Source organism: Ctenocephalides felis, unplaced genomic scaffold (genome assembly GCF_003426905.1).
Source record: "Ctenocephalides felis isolate EL2017-DRISC unplaced genomic scaffold, ASM342690v1 CF-g0.4_SCAFFOLD_01170, whole genome shotgun sequence".
Lineage (NCBI taxonomy): Eukaryota > Metazoa > Arthropoda > Insecta > Siphonaptera > Pulicidae > Ctenocephalides > Ctenocephalides felis.
Genome location: NW_020537324.1, coordinates 53,592,583 through 53,615,244, shown reverse-complemented (window position 1 = coordinate 53,615,244; position 22,662 = coordinate 53,592,583). Strand labels below are relative to the sequence as shown.

At 28.6% G+C, this 22,662-nt stretch overlaps 1 protein-coding gene across 1 annotated transcript in view; it reads right to left on the bottom strand.

Moving 5' to 3' along the window:
• LOC113367957 (cuticle protein 21-like) overlaps positions 1-22,273 on the bottom strand; it is a 134,865-nt gene extending 112,592 nt beyond the window's left edge. Inside the window, exon 1 of the mRNA XM_026609527.1 lies at positions 22,242-22,273. Coding sequence (XP_026465312.1) covers positions 22,242-22,248 — 7 coding nt within the window. The 5' untranslated portion in view covers positions 22,249-22,273. The remainder of the gene's footprint in view (positions 1-22,241) is intronic.
• Positions 22,274-22,662: the final 389 nt, after the last annotated feature.

Genomic DNA, 22,662 nt, shown 5'->3' with positions numbered 1-22,662 from the left:
TTAAATTCGCGATACCTTAATAATTTTATCAGATAAAAATAATTTATAAAAACTTTACTATTGAATAGATATTATGTATCATAATGATAAAGAGAACTTTTTGAATTAAGGGCTAATTTCATATTGTTTGTCGTCATATTTTTGAATACAAATTTAGTATATAAATTTGAATTTCGTTATTGAATGTAATAATTAAACTGCAAGATTCTTTAAAGCCTCTTAAAAATTGAAAATAGCTATCCCATTTTTCGCCGTCTATGAAGTAAAAAGGACCAGGTGACAAATTTTTCAAAAAATTCTGAATGATACTGAACGTAGCTTGTTAACTGTTTGTTTAGTCTGTGGTATTAGATGCAAATAATTGTATTTTATTATGTATGTTTTTATTAACATTCCGAAGGAAAATTTTATGTTTTTGCTAGAAAATTCGATTGTGTGTCTTTGTCTATGCGTTTAGTCACAAGTACACATGTCAGAAAATTTTTATAACTTGCCTTAAGACACTTAAGCCTAGTTGTTATCAATAGAACCAACCAATCGATACATTTGTTCAATATTTCTTTTCAACGTCACGTTAGTTTCTTATTATCGAGAATTGCAAGCAAAAAATAGTTGCTGATATTATAATGACAATTTATAATTAATTCATTAAAATATCATTATGTATATTAATATTATATTAGATATATTTGATATTGTATGCTTGCAAGTGAAAAAAATATTTATATACTTCATTATTGATGCATTTTTTGGAAAAATAAAAAATGTCTTTTGCACTAGTTTCATCACGTTTTTAAGCTTTTGCGTGGTGATAACACTAATTTTAAATTAGGTAAGGTTTGTTTTTAAGTGTTAAAGCGAATCCAAACTTTAACGTGTCATAAGGCGAATATCTGTAATTTTACAACCATGATATAGCAAATCCGTGTTATAGAAGTTCCGTGTTATATGGTAGATTACCTTATATCACACGAAGAATTTGATTATTTTTTAAAAAAGTTGCGATTATAAAACGGCAGTTCGCCCATGGGACTTGCTTGCCACAAAGTGCGATAGAGAATTCGTACACTCTTCCATGCTCCGAATTATGCATCCGGCGAGTGTTTCGCTCACACCACAGAACTTTCATGCAAATGCATTCGCACAAACAATCCTATACACACCTCCTAACTACCTAAAAGCTCCTATCTTGCTTAAGAGTAAACGAGAAGACCTGATAGCATCCTGCTCGGATCGAAAAAGATGTAAGATGCTTCCGAGCAAGATGGCGAGTAAACGAAGAGGGAGTGGCCGGCAAAAGCTCTCGATGTATTAAACTTCTCTCTCTCTCTCTCACGAGGGCTCGAAGCTCGGGGTGGTTCCATGAATAGCGGTATTTTGCGCGCGACTGAACCGTCCTTGTTTTGCCGCAAATAGATTTGTGTTATTGCGATCGATTTGTTGTTTGTTGAATAGCAATTATAGTTAAACAGAACGGGTTTGCAATGATTTTGAATACTTATTTATGTATTTTGAAATATTTGTTCAAATTATGAATATTATTTTCACAAATTGTATATAACAGTCTGTTGCAATAGTATAATAGATATTTTATTAGTAAATTGCACTATTGCGTACTTTAACATAACTATGGAATTATTAAGGTTGAAACAAAATTATATTGCATTATACCCGCTTTGTCCAAGTCCGGCATGAGGCATCATGATGTCAATTTTCTACTTAAGGTTATAGATTTTAATATAATTTCAAGTAAAAATCGTATTTCGTGGGCATAGCTGCAAAACATACACTTATAAAAACTGATATAATCGCTACACATAGCAAAATGTTTAACGGATGGGTTGCCTCTCATTAGGTTAAGTCTTATACAAACAAATCAGGACTATGTAATTCAAAGCAGTTCTGAATGAAATAATAAATAATTTAAAAATATACATTTTTCAATTAAACAAATAATAACTGAATACATGTAAGTAATACATGTAAGTATATACATTCAATAATTATAAGTTTTTTTATATAAATAAGTAACAACAATTGGTTATAATTACAACCTTATAATGGTGAGTAATCTGTTACTAAATATAATATAAAGTAATAATCATTTACTTTATGTTACATTCAGTAACTTAAAACAGATTTCTCTAAAAAAAAAATAACCACATCTAAATGCTCAGAAAATTTTCAGGAATATTTCGATTTTCATCTTAAAATATTATAATCGACATAAATTATCGACAAATTTCTGATTTTTGAAACTATACGGTAATTGAAATAAAAAACTCGCACAGAAATCTAAAATCAAAATTTTTCTGAATATTTTGGCATTCATTAAGAAACATGGATGTATTTATGTGTGTATGTGCTGATTAGTTTTTGGCAAAGTCAGGTCTAAGCACATCTACATGCCCACAGAACATCAAAGAGATTCAATATTCAACTTAAAATATGATAAACAAAATTATCGACAAATTTCTGATTTTTGAAATTATTCAATAATCAAAAATAAAAACTTGCAAAAAATCTAAAATAAAACTTTTTATATATCTTTACGTTCTAAAACTTTCTGAACATTTTGGCATTCATTAAAGAAAAGTCATTAAAGTTTTTGGCAAAGTCAGGTCCAGCCGTTTCGAAGATACGGAGCAAAAGCTGCTAAAAAAGGTAATTCAACTTTTGAGATAACGGAGCGTCCGATTTGAATAATTCAGAACACAATTTATTTGTATTGACGAGATGGAAAAATGATATTATTTTTGGGAATGCAGATCTAGAGGTTTCGGAGATCTAATAAAAAAGTATTAAAAATGCCGTTTTTCGGTCAGAAATAATCAGGCATATGCACATCAAATTATTATATGTTTTATAGAGATTTTTGTAATAAAAACAAATTTTGTTTACATTTCTATGGTTTCGGTACCATGCTCATTCGTCAAATTGCGATACGGCGCTTACGCGCTTTGATATGTCATCTTTATGCAGCGCGATTTCTTTGAAAAAAAAAAACATAAAAAAATTAAAATTTTTGAAAAGAGTCAATTTTTTTCAAAAATTTCAAAACTCTCAAAAATCTAATTTTTTTTAAAGTTTTCAAAAAAACTTTTAACTTAACGTTTTTAAAAAATTTAAATTACGGTACGGGAAGTTGCAGCAATTTGCACGACGCCATGCACCACTAGTTTACTACCATTTTGTTCTTGTCTTGTTGTTTTTAGCTAGTTAGTTTGAGACAGTTTAGTTTTGGTTTATTAATTATATTTTAATTATATTAAAGATATCCACATATATACTTTTAATTATATTAAATATTAACTCTGACGTATAAACATTATGTCGCACAAAACAATATAAATATAATTTCGTCGTCAAAATAAACATCGCACGCACTCAACAATAAACAGCATAAATTTTGAACAATTCCGTAAATTAACATAAACACAACCGGTATCGCTGTCTATCCCTCGCCTGTTATTTTTTTCTAATATTTGTACACCATGGGCGTAGACCGCGAATCGCTATACCATTGGCGCGCAAGTTTTCATCGTCGCCACCCACTTTTCTCGTTTGTGTACAACACACAGCGGACAAATATTATCAGAACACTAAATTTCTCTTCGCCCCGCGGCAGGAAGATCCCTAGATCGTAGAACGAAACGCGTGCGAAAGAGCAGTACCGTAGAACGGAGAGGCTGCTCGGTGGGAAAGCATGCTGGACTGTTTGCCAACACATATATACTGATTTCGGTTGTGGAAGGGATGCATGCTGCTCCTATTGTTATCAACGTGCACCGGTAGCCCCAAGGAACGTTACCGTTTTAGTCATACATCGTCTGCGATTTGATGCAGAAGCATCGAACATATTTTACTGTTATTACATACGTAATCTGTGTGATTTAAGTGACTTTTGAGTGAACTGTGCATGTGCATATAAAAAAAGTTTAGTTTTAAAATGTGCAGCAACGAAGGCGCCGCTAGTCCAGGCTTGACATATCCGATATCGACAATGGGAAAGTTGAATGAATCACCCCCGGCTCCAAATCCAATGCAACCCATGGCTGCAGCTAATGGTTTGTTACCATTTGACCATTATAGACTTCAATTGTATAACTACGCTGTTGCGGAGAGATTGCGATTTGCGCAATATCCCGCACCATTACCAATTTATCCAAGCCCTTACGGACCAAGACTGGCTTTGTCAATGTCGCTTTTTCATCAGCGAATGCTGCAACCTGAAGAACCAAAACCACAACACAGTTACATCGGTCTTATAGCTATGGCAATCTTAAGTTCACCGGAAACCAAACTAGTTCTGTCAGATATTTATCAGCACATACTAGACAACTACCCATATTTCCGAACACGAGGTCCGGGCTGGCGTAATTCTATTAGACACAATCTCTCATTAAACGATTGTTTTGTAAAAGCCGGTCGAAGTGCCAATGGAAAAGGTCACTACTGGGCGATACACCCGGCGAATGTAGAAGATTTTCGCAAAGGTGATTTTCGGCGACGGAAAGCACAACGTAAAGTAAGAAAGCACATGGGCTTAGCAGTCGACGAAGAAGGTAACGATAGTCCTAGTCCACCGCCGATATCACCTACTCCTGGTGCTCTTCCTGTTACCCCGAATAGTTTGTATGGCAGTGGAACTTGGCACAGGCCGACGGTAGGTCCTGCACCGACGGGTTATTCTGCGACGGGAAGTACACGCAAGCGGCAATTTGATGTCGCTTCTTTACTTGCACCTGATGAAGACAGACGAAAACAACTGCGGCAAAATGATAGCGATGAAGAACAACGCGAAGCGGAGGTTGATGTGGACGTGGTTAGTAGTGACCACGAAGGCGGACCACCATCACCTCCAACACCTGCTGACCATCAGCCGTGGACGGCTCTTGGACCATGGCCACCCGCTTTAGGAATCGATCCTCGACTTTTGGGAAGATATTACGGCCAATTGGCGGCGGCTCAAGCGCGTGTAGGACAAGCGAGTCCTACGGAAGGCTACCAAACTCCTCCATCCGATCCCTGAATTACGTGACTTATAATTCACACAATTATTAGCCAAACAATTGTAATCATAAGTGTTAAAATTTGATGTAATGAGTGTATGTAAAAATTACAGAAAATTGTGATGTGTACATCATCGTATGTGAGATTGAGTTTTATGATCATATGTAAAATTTTCATTATTTTGTTTTGAGAGTTTAAGACAATGTTCTAATTATTTGAAAATATTAAAGACGTTTTAGTCTTTTTATGTAATGTTAATTCTCAATATCAAAGATGATATTAAATGTTGGAGATATGTTTTTGCGTTCAGTCATTACCAGTATTATAATAAGAATTATTTTAAATATTTATACAATTCCGAGGAAAAACGTATTGTATTATGAAGATATAAAAATAAATTATTACCCTGAGTTTTTGTAAATAACTATGTAAATTATAAATGTATATACATTGTATTATAGTAGAAAATATATAGAATTATCAAATTATCAAAATAATTTACAAGTTTTATTTAATATTGTTTCCTGACTTTTAATTTCAGATTAAGTATTAACTATCAGTATTTAAAATAATAATGATTTTGTGCCAAATAACAGTTTCGAAGTGAAGTAGTAAGTTTTAAAATTTTTACCCACACAAAAGATTCAATTCTAAGATTTATTTTATTCCAAAAAATCTTTGTACACGTGTAATAAATATATTTATATCCAATAACTAATTACAAAAATATTTAAATAGATTTGGTGTGAAAAGTCGTCACTGAAATTTCAAAACTAAAATTATACTTTGTGTTTTGAAATTTGTTATTGTTTAAATAAAATATATAAGTATATTAGTACAAATAATATTAAATTTTTACAAGAAATTATTCTATTTTATTCAGCTCTTAAATACAAAATATAATCACAACTACGAAACTAATATAAGATGATTTGCAAATTATTTGAATTAATGGCCATATTGCATACCAAATGTTGCACTCCATCAGAAAGAGTTTCTCAATAAAGAGTTAAATCTATTCTCAATTACGATAATAACATTTAAGTATCAAAGTGATTTTCATTATTTGATATCGTATATTATAATGTCAAAAGTCCATAACGTATTCTTGTAAAATCCTTGAATATAATGAAATAATCGGTAATGAAAAAGCAAATTTTTAATTATAAATTAGTTATTAGTTATTAGTTATAAGTTTTTAGGATTTTAAACAATTTAGTACGTCTTTCCCGCTGCCATACTTTGATATCTTTGTCGGTTTGATTGAGAAAAATAATTAACAGAATATTTGAAGGATATATAACAACATGCTTTAATTATTTCAGAAAATTTGTAGTAATACATATTATAATTATTCATTAACATTTCTTGTAACAAAAGCCAGATTTTTAATTTTTTACTTGATGATGGTTTTTATAAATTACCAATTGCACGTTTCGTAAATATTTTTAAACAAAAATAACTTACGCAAACGTTTTATCATTAATCTTTGATAAACAGACAATATGTAAAATCAAGAGAAAAATATATAGAACTTTTATTTAAACATAATTACGGACTTCAATAGCATATTCAATATATTTTTCGGATTATTGATATTTTGAAAAAATAATTTATTTATAATCAATATAATGCAACAAAAAATTAAATCTCAATTTAAATCTAGTTTTATAAAAATGAGAACTTTAGTAGCAAATTCAACATATTTTTTGGGTTAATAGTATTCCGAAAAAAAATTTATAATCAGTATAATGTAAAAAATATTGATAGGAAAATATTGAGAATTTTTACAAAGCAATAGTTTATATTAAATTTAAAATATATTTGCTAAGTTTTTAACAATTTTTTATTGTAAAGTGATACTAACAATTAAGTGCAAAGCCTAATTAGTAAGACTAATTTGATAGAAAAAGTGTGTGAATTGTTAAAAAATTAATTAACTTAAGCGCATAAAGAAAATGAAAAAAAAATATTTATGAAATAAAAAAAGTGAAATATTCTAATTGCAGTTATTAATTCGATACTGAAAATTAATAAATCTATATTAGTCCATTATTGAAATTTCTAATTTACATTTTTCACAAAATGAGTAAGAAACATATTTGTATATCTTTTCCGTAGGTATGTAAAAGCTGCTTGATTTTTTATCTGTTAATGATTTTTATTGGATATTCCAGATAATTTAGATTTAAATAAGCAGTAACTTATGGGGAAATTTATCGTCCTAATAATTCTCATAATGTGCTTTTTAAGACCATTCAGTGTTGAAAAGTATTTATATTTTTTCCGCAAAATTTGCAAGGATTTAGATTGTTACTTTCTAATCTTCAGTTTAGTCAAACTTGTAGGTTGTAATCCGCATTAATTCTTAAAATACCAAAACAAAGTCTTTCAGAAGCTCGGATGAGTTTGCGTTTTAGAGCAAATTTTCTAAAGACAAGTTATTCATCGATAATTCTGGAAAACACGAAACCACAAAAATGATTCTGGTTTGTTTGCTTTGCAGGCGATAAATATATGCGTACTGAAAGTAACAAATATTTCTAGAAGAAGTTGTATGACTATTATGAATGAGAATATTTGTTGTAACATATACACACACCCTCACACATACAGACATATGTATAAATAAATTGCATGTAATTAACTTTTATAGTAAATTAATGAAATCTAAATGAGTAAAATATTAGATTGATTTATCAAATTAGTAGTTTTAAAAAATTAATAAAATGAAATTAATTCTGAAATAGAGTCAATACAAATTTGGTGTCAGTACAAAAACAAAATATATTATAAATCAAATGTAAATATTTTAACTTGATTGAAACTTAGTTAATTTTTAATATTTTTATAACAACTTGGATAATGTTTCAGCTCAAAAACATTTTCATCTTTGAGCTACCGTCTACCGTCTATTGAAAAGCATTTTCATACAAAATGTAATTGAAAAGAAGCAAAATAAAATTAAAAATTGTTAAGCAAGATATTCATTTCAAGATGAGTTTTATTATTGTTTATTTTAAATGAATTAACTAAAGAAGAGAATTGTATTCGCTAAAAAATCAGATCTGCTAATTTTATGTTTTCACGAACTTTCAAATCGTTTAATACCAATAAAAAAAGGTGCAAGTGTGTGTATGAATTTGTATGTGAAACAAATTGTCCTTTTATCGCCATTTAATTAAGAATGATTAAAAAAATATATAAATTATTTGATAAAATTCTAAAAGAACTTGCATTTTTTAGATTTCGGGTTTGTTTACAATTTGTGATAAATGAAAAAAATCAAAAAGTTTTTAATGGTAGAGTTCATATCGTAACGAATATTCTAAAATATTATAGAGATCAAGATATAAATGTTTAATAACGCTCTAAATTTCTAACTTCTATTGTCGATGTTGCCATATAATAGGGTAGATGGGGGTTTGAAGGTCGGTGGCTAAAAAGGTCCTCAATCATTTCAGAAATATAGAATTTTGAGTGATGCTACTTTAAAGTAGAAGGCATTAGATGTTCAAACAGCCATAACCTTAATTTTGGAACATCGCTATCATGTGGTAAAGGAAAATGTATCAATATTCATATCAAATATATTTTTTGGTGGTAGTTTTTATTTTAAAAAATTGGATAAAAAACTTTTTATAAAGAATACATTAAATTAATAGTTATTCGAAATCTGCTTATGAATATCTATTTCTGCTGATCATGATTGTATAATTGGTGAAATAATGTATCTATTATTTCGCAAAATTCCTTTAAAATAAAAAAAAGACGTTCGATCTGTTCGCCACATAGCTGTCTCTTCTTGCCCCGCCGCCAAGAACAAAAAAGGACGGATAACAAATTTCAGAAAAATAGTTATAAATCTTATTTCTGTAATAAGGAATTAACTAGGAATTTCACTGAACATAGTTTGATAGTTGTTTGTTTGATATGTGTTTTTTGTCGTGATGTTCTTCATTTGGAAATAGGTAGTATTATTACTGAAAGTTAAATTGGACCTTCGTGCCCCGCCCTACCTTATGAATAAATATTTTGCGTGCAATTCACTTCTATTGTAATTTCATGAAATTTGATTGTTAATGTGTAAATATTATTCTAATTTTAATTGAATAGTTTACTTATACAGTTTAATATTTATTAGTAAAATAACCAAGTCAAATCAGTCAAATTTAAAAATTCAAAATTTTTAAATGTTTGCAGAGGACAATTTTATTTAGCACGCATGCAAGAGTTTAAAAATGCGTACTGTGATTTACATATTGATTACGTGCCTTTTGAAAATATATGTTAATTTCATCGAATCAATTTTACCGATTTTACGACGAACATCCTGCTGAAGTATTAGTAAAATTTCCGATTAGAATAATTCTTTCCCGATCAGGTATTAATGTTGACCGCTTATCATCGTTAACACATGTGCAATATTCGAGATAAACTAACCGCAAACAAAGAATAACAACAATGGGTAATCCACTATTAGGAAAATACGTCAATTTGGAATATTCACACCCTTTAAAGGTATTCGGGCATTGTATTATTGTGTCGTGGGTCTCATAAAAGAATGGAACTGTGTTAAATCAATAACTCAGATCTAAAGCGCAAAATGGAGGCAGAACGGGTAAATCCCGGATGAATTCGCCAAACGACGGACGCATTATATAAAGCAGGTCACAAATATTCAGAAATACTGACAACAGTTTTATTCCTTAAAATAACAGTTTATTTAGAAAAATAAAACTTAACAGTGGTGCATAGCACAGTGCCATAAGGCAAATTGCAGGTGAGAGTAGAGTAAATTATTTTTTTTAAAAAAGCTGTAATTTTTTTTAAATACCTTGTAAAAATTTGATTTATGAGAATTTTGATATTTTTGAAAAAAAATTGACTTTCTTGAAAACATTGAATTTTTTTCTAAGCAATCACGATACGTTGCTGTTTTTGAGACGAAATATCGAAGCGCATAAGCGCCGCATGCATACGGATAAACGTCTGGATTACAAATCTGGTATGGATCCTATAGAAATGTAAACAAAATTTGTACTTATTATTGAAATCTCTGTAAAATATCTGATAATTTGATATGCATATGACTAATGATAATTTTTGACCTCCAAATTGCGTTTTTTTAATGTTTTTACTGAGCCTGCGAAACGTCTGGACATGCCTTCCCAAATAGTTTAAACAGTTCTTCATTCCTTCCATACAAGATAAATGTTTTTTGTATCATTTAAATCAGAATTAACGTTTTTGTTTTGAATCTTCGAAACATTTGAACCTACCTTCTCAAAAAACTAATAAGCACGTCTTCCCGTCAATAGGAATCAAAAGATTTTTGAATAATTCAAATCGGTTGATGCGAGTTTTTGAAATTGAGAGCAAAAAATTGTATCCGCACATACATGCATACATACACACCTAGACATACATACACACACATGCACACAAAGTAAATATAAAATTTAAAGATTTTCTCGTGGCTTTTAAAGATATTATCCTTACAAAATAAAATTCACGAAAAAAATAGCACTAAATATTTTATAATCTGCATACAGTATTATTTGTTTCTGGAAATATTTCTTTATTTTCTCTTTATTTAAATCTAGTTTAAGCGATGTTTGATCAAATACTAATATTGTTTTCTACTATTTTTTATTAAAACAAAATAATTTATGATTTGCATACAATATTATCTTTTATGTAAATATTCCGCTCTATTTATATTTCATTTAAATCGAGTTTAATCGATGTTTGATCAAATACTAATATTTTTCTCTACTATTTTTAATTAGAACAAAATAATTTATAATTTGCATATAATATTATCTTTTATGGAAATATTCCTTTATCTATATTTTACTTAAATCTAGTTTAAGCGATGTTTGATCAAATATTAATATTTTTCTCTACTATTTTTAATCAATATTTTTTATAAATATTTTTAAATCTAAACTTTTTTCATATATAAATTTATATAAACAATTCAGGTATAGATTCAGGTATAGTAATAAATAATTTGTTTAATAAATAAATTTAACTTATAAATTTAAATTATATTCTAGAATAGAATATTTGTAAGGTGATGTTAATCTCTTCTAAAGAGATTATATATTCTATATATATATATTAAATCTTTAAAATAAACGTAATGCATATTAATATTAGTACATAAATATTGCTAGTTTTGTAACATGTAAATTGATAGTGTAAACCTAAATTTGTAGACTAACATTTTATTATTTCATATAAGGTTAGTATAACAGCTCAACTAATAGACGTGTAAATAAAAAATTAAAAAAATCCTACCGTAAAATCATTTTATCCAAGGTTTTAAATATAAATATAAAACACATGTCTCGATCTGCTGTAATATCGATTATTAGGAAACGGCAAATGCTTCTATGTTCGATAAGCCGATCAGAAATTGTAATACCTGTTTCGAGATAGTTTAAGAAAGGAGAAAATGCGTTGGCATAAAACCGCAATACAAATAGTGTTTTGTTGCAATTGTTTGACACAATACAGTACTCACGAAGGTACGACTGGATAATAAGGTATTTTGAGGAAACCCAACACAAGATTCCGGAAGAGCAAATTATCCAATATTTATCATTTTTTGCAGACATTCACAACCTTTTTCTCAAAACACGTGAATAGAAATCTTTTCACATATAGCACAGCAAGCGGGTGGCAGGTTCAATCCACGTCACAAACAACCCTGATATCGAGCTGCAGCGATATCAATTTCTCAAGTGGAAATATAGATTTTAAAAAATATATAGTGAAGTAATCAAAAATGTACGAATCAACCGCTAAATTACCATCTAAGTAAGGAGAAGTTTTAACCAACCGATGGGATTTAAGGTTCTAATTGCTGTTGAAATATAACATTGCATTAGAAACTACGGGCTTTCAAGTTTAATTCCCGCGTCAGGCAACATGATATCAAACAGTAGTGATATCACATTAGCTAAAAATGTAATTATATATTTGATTTCAAGTAAGAATAACATTGTGGTGTTATTAAAAATATATCTATATTATATACCCCAAGCAAGAATTGCTTGCACTAAATTTTCGGTTGCTATTCGGTATTCGGCACATTTAGCACTTTTTTTGATATTCGGCCGAATGCCGAATATCAACATAATATTCATCAAAATACAAATAGTAGTTAAAATAAAATACTCGCCAAAACTATTTGTTTTTTTTGTATTTTGTGCGATAAATCTTACGACAGATCTTTGTTTGGAAATGTTTATGTCACATATTGAAAAGAGATAAATTCTTAATTCTATATAAAACAAAATAATCTTTAACAACTTTTGAGATTAAAAATTAACACGTTAAAAATGCATTATCTGAATATTTATCAAACAATATGTCACTGTTATATGTTTGTTATTTTTAATAGGAATCAATCAATGAATATTCATGTGTTTATGCCTATATACAATTAAGAATGAATCTCTATTCTTAAAAATTAGTAATATATCACATCATAATAGTGCATGAAATTTGACAAGCTAGAAAGCTACTAATAGTAAGAATTATGAAGTAGCTAACAATTATCATATGTATTTATTTTATAAATTCAGAAAAAGGTAAATAAAATAAGTAAAATGATTAAACAATTTTTCAAAATATTGAAATGAATTTTGAAAAATTTTGAATATTATATATATATATGCATGAATTACAGTACTTGGACCCCTTATTATTGAGTCAATGAAAGATATGTTACACACCACTTTAAAATATCGACAATTATTTACAACTATATTTCAGGGAGTATGCAATAAGATTTTGCAAAGGCTCAAGCGAGGTGAGAATTTTCGATGAGATTTGCAGAAATGTTTTGGGTTCTTTAAAGATTAACAAAGCATGTCATCGAAACAACAAAACAAATCCGACACATTAGCAAAAAAGTAACAAAAACAGCACTGTGACTTGTGGATCGAAGCGTGAAATCTCTCTCAGACTTACTTAAACGAGAATTCGCTTAGAAAACACTAAAAATCGGTGTGATGCAATGGCATCGCGCTAAGGCAAATTGAGGGAACTACCCGTAAATTTTTAAAAATTGAAATTTTTTTGAAAGCTTAATGAATTAGATTTTTGAAAAGTTAGACTTTTAAAAATGATTTTTTTTAAATTTTGAATATTTTTGTAATTTAATTTTTTTTGTTGAAAATCTGCGCTTTTTTTCAAAGCACTTACGCTGCGTAGCTGATTTAGTGATAAACTATATAGGGCCCACTTAAATAACTATATTGCTCCACGATTAATTTCTTCTTGGGTTTGAATGAATTAGATTTATAAAATTTTTGAAGAAATTATACATTTTTGAAATAATTGATTTTTTTTTGAATTTTGAATATTTTTGTTTTTTAATTATTATTTTTTTAAAATCTGGTGCTTTTTTCAAAGCAATTACGCTGCGTAGCAGATTTATAGACAAAATATCGAAGCGCGTAAGCGCCGCGTTGGAGTCAGTCTGTTTAACATTATAAATCCTGGTACGGAACCCATAGAAATAAAAACAAGATTTACATCGAACCGGTTGGTTCTGCCTTTGCTAAAAACAAATCAGCACATCTTCCCATCAATAGAAATCGAATGTTTTTTCAAATCGGTTAATTCGTGAACGAAACATTGTCACACACATACACATATTTTCATTTAGTTCTAAGGTATGCCAAAATGTTCAGAATGTTTTGAAACGTAAAATTTTATGAAAAATTTCATATTCGATTTTTTGCGATTACTGTAACTTGCTAAACATACCGCTCATCAATTTTTAGGTTCGATTTTTGAAATTAATGGTACTGGCTTATATTAAACAATTCAACTACTGTAATACTTTAGAAGAACAATTGTATAGAAATTATGGTTAAATGTAATTCTTGACTTGAAAAAATATTTTTTGTAAATATTTTTATTATTTTGGTACAAGGTGATTTCTCAAAAAGTAACACTTTTGGGAGAGATTTTTTGATAGCAATCATAAACGCAAATATTTTACCAGTTCACAATAATTGAATGCGAAGTTTTCAAAACTTCGGACATTAGATCTTCATCGTACATGGAAAGGTGTCATACATGCCTTAGAAATCTGATCCTGAACATATACTAATCGATAATTTTGAAGGGTTGTTTATTGTCTCTTTATCGAATAAAAAAATCTCATTTGTAGTTGTAAGTTGAGTTGTTTTTTATTCAAATTATCAATGATTTTTGTGTAAAACTTAAATAAATGCAGCCTGAATATAAGTTTACAATATATACTGAAAATATAATAACAGTATGCATATACTCGTACACTTATTATTTCTTTAAAATTATTGTTACAGAATGATTTTACTATTTGTAGGAATTTATGTTTCTCATCATTTACCTTGTGCTCGATAGTCTGATGTATTCATTTACAATGATTATAATCTCTCGATATAATAGAGCTATTGGCTTAAATTATGATTATTCCACCAATAGAGTTAATTAGTTATTATTGATTAGTTATGATACCTTCAAAGAACATAAAAACATTTTGTATTTGAAACAGTCATGCTCATGATCTTTGTATTTAGTAAATTTCCATTTGAAAAAATATTAATTTTCTTAGTTTATTTATAACCTTTCATATTAATAATTTAGAAAATAAAAAAAGAAGCGTCTTTCATTGCCGAAATCCTGTTTGAAATAAAAGTTATCAACAGAAAAAATATTTGAAAAGCTAATTATTCTTATATATTAGTATCTATAAATGCTTTTGTCAAAACATATTTCCATTAAAGCATTAGGCGAGAAAATTATGAGTATTCTAATTTATAACGCAATTACTTTTATATTTTTGTATAAAAAACAATACTGATTGGTAACAAATGCATTTAAATTTTAGTAATGCTTTAACCTTCCGTTCAAAAATATTGGTTTTTCTATCTTTTAGAAGTTCATTTTATTTATAATTTTCACATTATTATTCTTACAGCCTTTTATAATTATATATATTTTTACAATTTTTATGTCTTTTACATTATTGTTCTCAAAAATATAAAGAACGTGTATCTTTCTTAGCAATGTTAATATTATATAGACCAAATGAGTAATTTAATACACAAATAATGCTAAAAACAATTACTATATAATTATTGCAAAATTTCAATTGGACTTTGAGCAATTATATTGTGAAAACCAAAACAATTATAAAATATATCATACAAACAATTAACTGACTGTGTTCAGTAAAATTTTCCAGCTAATTCATCATACTAGAATTGTGTTTTTGTTGCTGTAAAAAATTGTAACATGTTTTTTTTTACACCATGGGCGAGGAGGAACACAGGTCCAATGTTTTATTTTAATTTTATAGTTTTTTTTAATAAATAATAGCTTCATTATTCATCCAATGCAAAATATGAATTTCATGTAAGCATTTTTATAGAGATAACACTGTAATTAACCTTGATCTGGTATTTCGTCAGAAATATTTATCACCAGAGTTGGAATAACTATTTATTTCATTTTTCTCTTATAAAATAACTTATTTTAAATTAATTTTTATTTTTTACACATTTACCAGGGTGAAAGCTCAGATGGTACTTTTTACCTCTCCCAGGTGTAAAATTTATAAAGGTTATATTAACAACTAACTCAAAATTAATATTTTACAGACACATTTTATATTATAAATTTTCCCTCTACTTCCAAATATTGTTTTTAAAATATTCTTAATTTTACTGTTTTTTGAGATGTCGGTGGTGGACCTTTCTACCCCCCGGACTTTTAAGCCACGCTCTATCCTATATAACAAAAAATCTTAAAAAATGCCTAATTATTAGGATAATTATTATAGCTGAAGCAATTATATTGAGAGCTCAAAATAAACTATTTACTAAAATCGTTCATAAATTTGAGAAGTTACTATTCTTTTTAATATATGGTGCAAAATTTCTCATATTTTGTTTGTTATAGTTTTCAAGGGTAAAATGAGTTTGCCAATACCAAATGCGGATTTAGGTCAAGTTATCTCGTTTTAGATATCTGTCGATAACATCGCATGTTCAATTTCTAAGAATTAGTATGAAACTTTGACTTACTTTAGACAATTTTTGAAAGCATATTTATATTTATCTGGTACCATTCCCACGATGTTTGTTATTTTAGACTCAGCCATCGAGAAAAGCGACATCATATTTACCTCGTACATGATAAAAAATTCTCAGAAAGTGGTTTTCAAAATTTTATACGCCCACACAATGTTTACTTATAAATTCACCTTGTCTAAAAAAACATGTACAAAAATAATAAATAGAATGATTCTTTGTTATAGACACTTTTAAATTTTAGATATGGTCGCGAAAATAATAATATTTAACCAATGCATTCATTAAAATTGAAATTTTTATTACATTTGTAAAACATATTCTATCTAATTTTATCTAATTTTGTTTCAGTACAAGAATTATAATGCATGATTTATAAGAAATTATTTATATCAGATTTTGATTTTTATTTTTTATCACAGTAAACCTTTGTAAGCATAATTTCACATATATAATGTTAAATACTAAAACTAAGAATACCAATATTATAAAACAAATAAACTGTTACATTTAAACAGGCTTTTTTATAGAATTTGTGACAATAGTTTGGCTTGTTAGAAAAAAACTTGGTTGATCTATTAATTATAAGTTGTAATATACACTATTATCCTCATAGTTAGAAATGTAATGTAATTACAAAAAGTTTGATCTTATTGGAATAACTATTATCAATAAAATTTCCAGGTAATTTCTAATTAGAGAAATTTTTTACTATTTTTCTAAAATTTGTCTCCTGTCCCTTTCTACCCCACAGGCGGGGTAAAATGGAACAACCAGGAGGCAACCAGATCCAAAGACTTATTTTTAATTTTAAGGGGATTTTACGAAATAATAACTACATTATTCAACCAATGCAAAATATAAATTTTATGACTACGTTTTTTTTTTACAAAGCTAACACTGTATATATCCTTGATCTGCTATCTTGTTAGCAATATTGATCAGAAGAGTTGGAATAACTACTAATTTATTTTTATTTTTGTAAAATTGCTTTTTTGCCTTAATTTACTTTTTTATTCACTATTTTCCATTTTTTACACCTTTGCCAGAGTAAAAGTTCAGTTGGTGCTTATTAACCCACCCACATGAAAGCTTTTTTATATAAAAAAGTTGTGAAAACAGTTTGTTGAATTTAACTTAAAAATAAGAATAAATTTTATAAAATGATTATAATAACGTTTAATTAAAAATTATATTAATGTTATGTGAACTGAACAACAGTGCTCACAACCAAAAAAACTAACAACGAAGGAAAATACTCTTGGATCAAGGTAATGGCTATACATCCTTTTCCATCTACTGTCAAATATTTTTGTTGAAATATTCTTAACTTTATTTGTTTTTGAAATATCAGCGGATCTTTAAGATCCGCTCTATCCTATTTCAATCTATTTATAATTTCATTAAAATAACAAAAATAAATACATATGCCGTAAAAGGTCCAGTGATTTGAGATGATTTTTAACATAATTTAAAGAAATAGAGTACTTTGCATGATATTTAAAGATAAATTGACAAACTGCTGGTTGATGTAGGTTTGCCCACACAGATATGTAAATATTTATTAATGTTTTATAATTAACAAATTTATTTTACTAATAATAAATAGCATACAAATGTATACAAATATAAAAAAAAATGTAATTGATTCTAAAAATCAAAGTATCTCTCTTGTTTTTACCTTTTAAAAATTTTAAATTTAAACCATAAGAATTTACCCCTTCAAAAAGTTTGAAAGCTCCTGATATATGAAACAGTCCCTACAGTGTGAGTCCATAAATAATTTCAGTCATTGTTATAACATTAACACTTTCGACAATAGATTTCCAAGAGATCAAATGTTTGGTTAAGGTTGCATAAATAGACCAACAGAGAGTAATAGACACCGAACAATGAGCCACAAGATTAAGAATAATATATAACGAAATACTCGAGTTTGTTCAAATGTTTTCTTGGTCGTGATACAAGAAACGCCTTTCACGGAAAATCTCTTCAACATGTAAATATGACTTATTGACAAACTCTAGAAAATACACTAACAAAGCTGCATGAAATAAGGGAACTGTCATATTTGTTTATATAGAAGTAGAAATTTGCATGGCACTCCAGTCATGTTGACATATACAAAATTCCCTTGAATCGCTCGTATCAAAATAAAAACTTTTTTAAAGTCTCTATTTCTTAGAAAAATTACAAGTTGAATATTACATATACATAATATGATCTTGTTTTTATCAAAACACATTTATCAAAATATAAATTATTTAGAATTATCTAGGATATTTTATTTGAATATGTTTAAATTTACTGAATATATTAAATGACTGGTTTCCTCTAATCATAAAATATTATGGTATATGAAATAATATTTGCTACAAATGTATTCTCTATATTTATTAAAAATAAAATAAAAATCTTTCAAGATAACTTTGTAAAAATATGTCAAAAAATGTTTATAATTTTTTTGGACAATGCTTCGATTATATTTTGTTTAACATTTTTACTAATTAGAATGCTGTTAGAAAAGCCCAATGATTATCTAGATTATTATCTTATTGTTAGTCTGATTATTATATACTTTTATTATGAAACAACCCAATGGTGGTCCTTTTTTGATGGCAATGATATTTTAAACTCTTGCCGTAATATCAAGAAATAATATTTGCACTTGAAAAACATAATTTTGATTCAATTGTTCAAGTGAGAATCAGTATCACTACTGCTTGATATTGGGTTACATGCCAAGCAAGATTTGAACTCAGAACCTTTGGGTTTAAAAAATTTAATTTTACAAAGGCGCCACGACTCTCTAATAATCTTTATTTGTAATAGGGTAGATCGAAGTCCCAAAGTCCGCGGGTAAAAAGGTCCCACGCCATTATTTCAAAAACAAGTAAAGTATAGATTTTTTTAACGCTATTATTTTAAAGTAGAAGGCAAAAGAAGTACAACGAACCATACACTTAACTTTTACGGCGATTCTATTAGGAGATAAACGGCCATGAATGAATTCATAACAAAAGTATTTTTTCTCGTTTGTAGTTTTTTCGGTTTTGAGCTCTTTAATTTAGTTTAGGATACTTGAGTATACTATTATGATTACAAAATGATTGTTTTACAAGATGTATTGTTATTTTTAAATTAGATTCCGCAGATTTTTTATATAACCTCAATAAAAGCTTATATGTTGGGCGTGGTGAAAAAGACCAACTAAACCTTAAAACTGACAATATTGCAAAATGTAAACGAGAAGGAAACGAGTAGTGCATGGCATCGTACCTTAAGGAAAATTGCTGGATCCTCTCGTATTTGAAAATTAATTTTAAATTTTTATTAAAGCTTTAAATTATTTTAAAAACTGAAAAAAGGTTTTATATTAACTGTATTTTCCAAACGGCTGCAACTGCCTTTTCCAAGCGCGAACCAGCATGTCTCCCCGGCAAAACGAATCGAATGTTTTTGGAGTTATTCAAATCGGTTGACTTGTGTTCACAAAATTGTTTTTCTAAAGTATGCCAAAATGTTCAGAAACCTTTGAAACGTGAAGATATATAAACATTTTGATTTTTGTTTTTTTTTGCGATTATTATAAAACTTGCTCTACGGGAAGTTAAAGTAAATTAAGTTAGAAAAGGGTATTACTAGTGATAAATTAAACTAGTAGTTATATCTACTTTACTGATTTACAAAGAAATTGCTAATGAAATGCCAGATCAAGGTTATGTACAGTGTGATCTTTGTAAAAAATTCACTTATGAAATCTGTGTTTCGCATTGGCGGAATAATAAATTTATCATTGGATATGATAATATTCCTTAAGATAAGATATATAAACATTTTGATTTTCGTCTTTTTTGCGATTATTATAACTTGCTCTACGGGAAGTTAAAAAAGTAAATTAAGTTAGAAAAGGGTATTACTAGTTATAATTAAAACTTATAGTTATTTCTACTGATTTACAAAGAAATTGCTGATAAATGCCAGATCAAGGTTATGCACAGTGTAATCTTTGTAAAAAAATCACCTATGAATTATAGGTGATAATCATAATCTGTGTTTCGCATTAGTGGAATAATGTAGCTATCATTTGGTACGATAATATTCCTTTGAAATTGAAAATAAAACATTAGATTTTTTTTCCACCTGGCTGGCCAAAAAGGACCAGACGACAATTTCAAAGAAAAGTAGCAAAAAAACATTTCTATAATTAGGAAGTAACTGTGAATTTTACTGAATATAGTTCTATATTTGATTTTTTGATACGTGTTATGTATGTGATATAGTTCATTTTCTTAAACAGTTTAATTACTACCAAATCTATTACAAAGTCAAATTGAACCTTTGTGCCTTGGGGTAGGTCGGTTATTATGTAGCGACCATCAACATCAAAATCAAAAGCTTTCGAAAAACATTGTTAAAATTGCTTGCAATTGTAGAGACGCTGAAAGAATTAGATGTGGATATTTCCTTCAGTTATCTTAATCTATCATTCTGTATTTAACTATATTAAAATTTATGGTATTCAATGGTATGCTAATTTTATATTGTGGTAATTGTTTTTTAGCCTTTGTTGATGATAAGGAACCCTCGATTCCCAAGAATCATCATGTACATTTCGACCTCATAAAATTCGAGGGTTTAACTCGTACAATTCACAACTAATGTTTAACACAACTTAATCCTCGCCGGTTTTTGGCCCGCGGCCATGTTGCCGCCAACTTTAAACATATTGAAACTCGTCGGACTAACAAAACTCTGATAGTAGGTAGTTGGTACAATAGTGAACTGACGCTCGCGCCCTGATTAAGTAACTAACGACTCTTGAAGGGCGAATGTGTTTAATAAGGGCTCGATTGTGTGGGTTTTTCGGAGGCATCGAAACGGAATAATCTGATTTCTTTCGTGTCGCCGTGTCCGAATAAACATACGCGACACATTGAAATTTCAAATCAGGCTTTTGCCGACTCTCCCACCAATGTCTGGATGGACAATAACAATTGAACATCCGGCACTCCACGGGTGTGAGCTCATTAAAGACACAAAATAACTTTGCACAATTCAGCGAGCAACATTAAATAAATAAAATCAGTGAGCAATATAGTGTAAATATTTTTGATATCACAGCGGGTGTAAATGTTTTATAAATAAAAAATGAGTTTGGTAGAAATATCTTCATTCTCAGCATTAATTAGAAATATTTGTTTTACTTTTTTATAATTGCAAACTGCCTGAAAAAACATTCAGTAATTTTATTGACAAATGTATAAGATACTATTTTAAAAGTCACTGTAAATTAGCAAAATGGTTGGAAAGAAGATACAGAAAAACTAATAAATCTAAATCACATATTAACCATGCTAACTAAATGTAACAAGTTTATTCATTTAAGTTTTCTGGAAATGTTTGAAAAAAAGCAAGTCTTTCGTAAGTTGATTCGAATGGTTTTCTAGTCTTATCTTGTACTTGGATGCAAGTCTTCCGATTTTCTATGTTATTCTATCTATATATTGGGATCTTGGTGGATGAGTCAATTCAGGACATACTTAGGTTCTTTTAATATTTTTTTTAAAAAATTATTTTGTGACCTTTGCAAAATGTTTATGTATAAATACCCGCACCCGCAGTAAACTGATAGTCCTAATATCGAGTACCAGTACCCGGCCCGCACAAAGTGTGTTAATTTTACTTGCGCTTGGTTTCAAGACGATATTGTATACCAGAATCTTATTGTAAGATGTTATATTGGACTTTGGACGCAACAGACAATGTAGTTTTCTGAAATCCTCTTCAAGATGTAATCGTTTTTTTAATATGTGATTTTAGGGTATGTCGTCTGTCAAAATAAAAGCCGAATTAAATTATTATTAAAATACTTAAATATAACTTTACGTGTCAAAAAGTCATCAAAAAGTTGCGGTTAGGTTTCATGCGTAAAACGCCTGTTCGCACAGCAAATACATAGCTGAAAGTCCTATCAACGAATATAGACTCTAAACATAGTTATATCAGAATATTTCTATATTATTCGAGAATTGTTTCCTCTGTGTCAGAAATTTGTGTACGGAGGTATTTTCAACACACCTTATATAAATAATGATAAAAATGATTGATTATAAAGAAACTTACCAATCATTGAAATCCCATATCTCCTCACACCTAAATTGTATCCACACCTGAAATTAAAAAACCATATAGAATTTAATAACGAATATATATTTATACCTACAAATTTAGAATAGTATTTAGATACTATTTTAATCATACAAGGTGTATTTTCTGAAAACCTAGCCCACTATTTCAAACAATGATTTTTTATAATTAAATCACTTGTCGTAGGCCTATAATATTTTAGCATGTTCATTTATTCGCTAGGAAGGAGAAGTTAAGTTTTTAGCTAGAAAACACAATTCTCTAATTTTATCTTTTCTCGACGTTCTAAGTCATTCTGAATGGTTTGACATTCAAGTCGAGCAGATACCTATGCGTATGTGTGCGATTGTAGATCAAAATTTGACCGAGTATTATCAGAAAAATTCAAAATATTTTG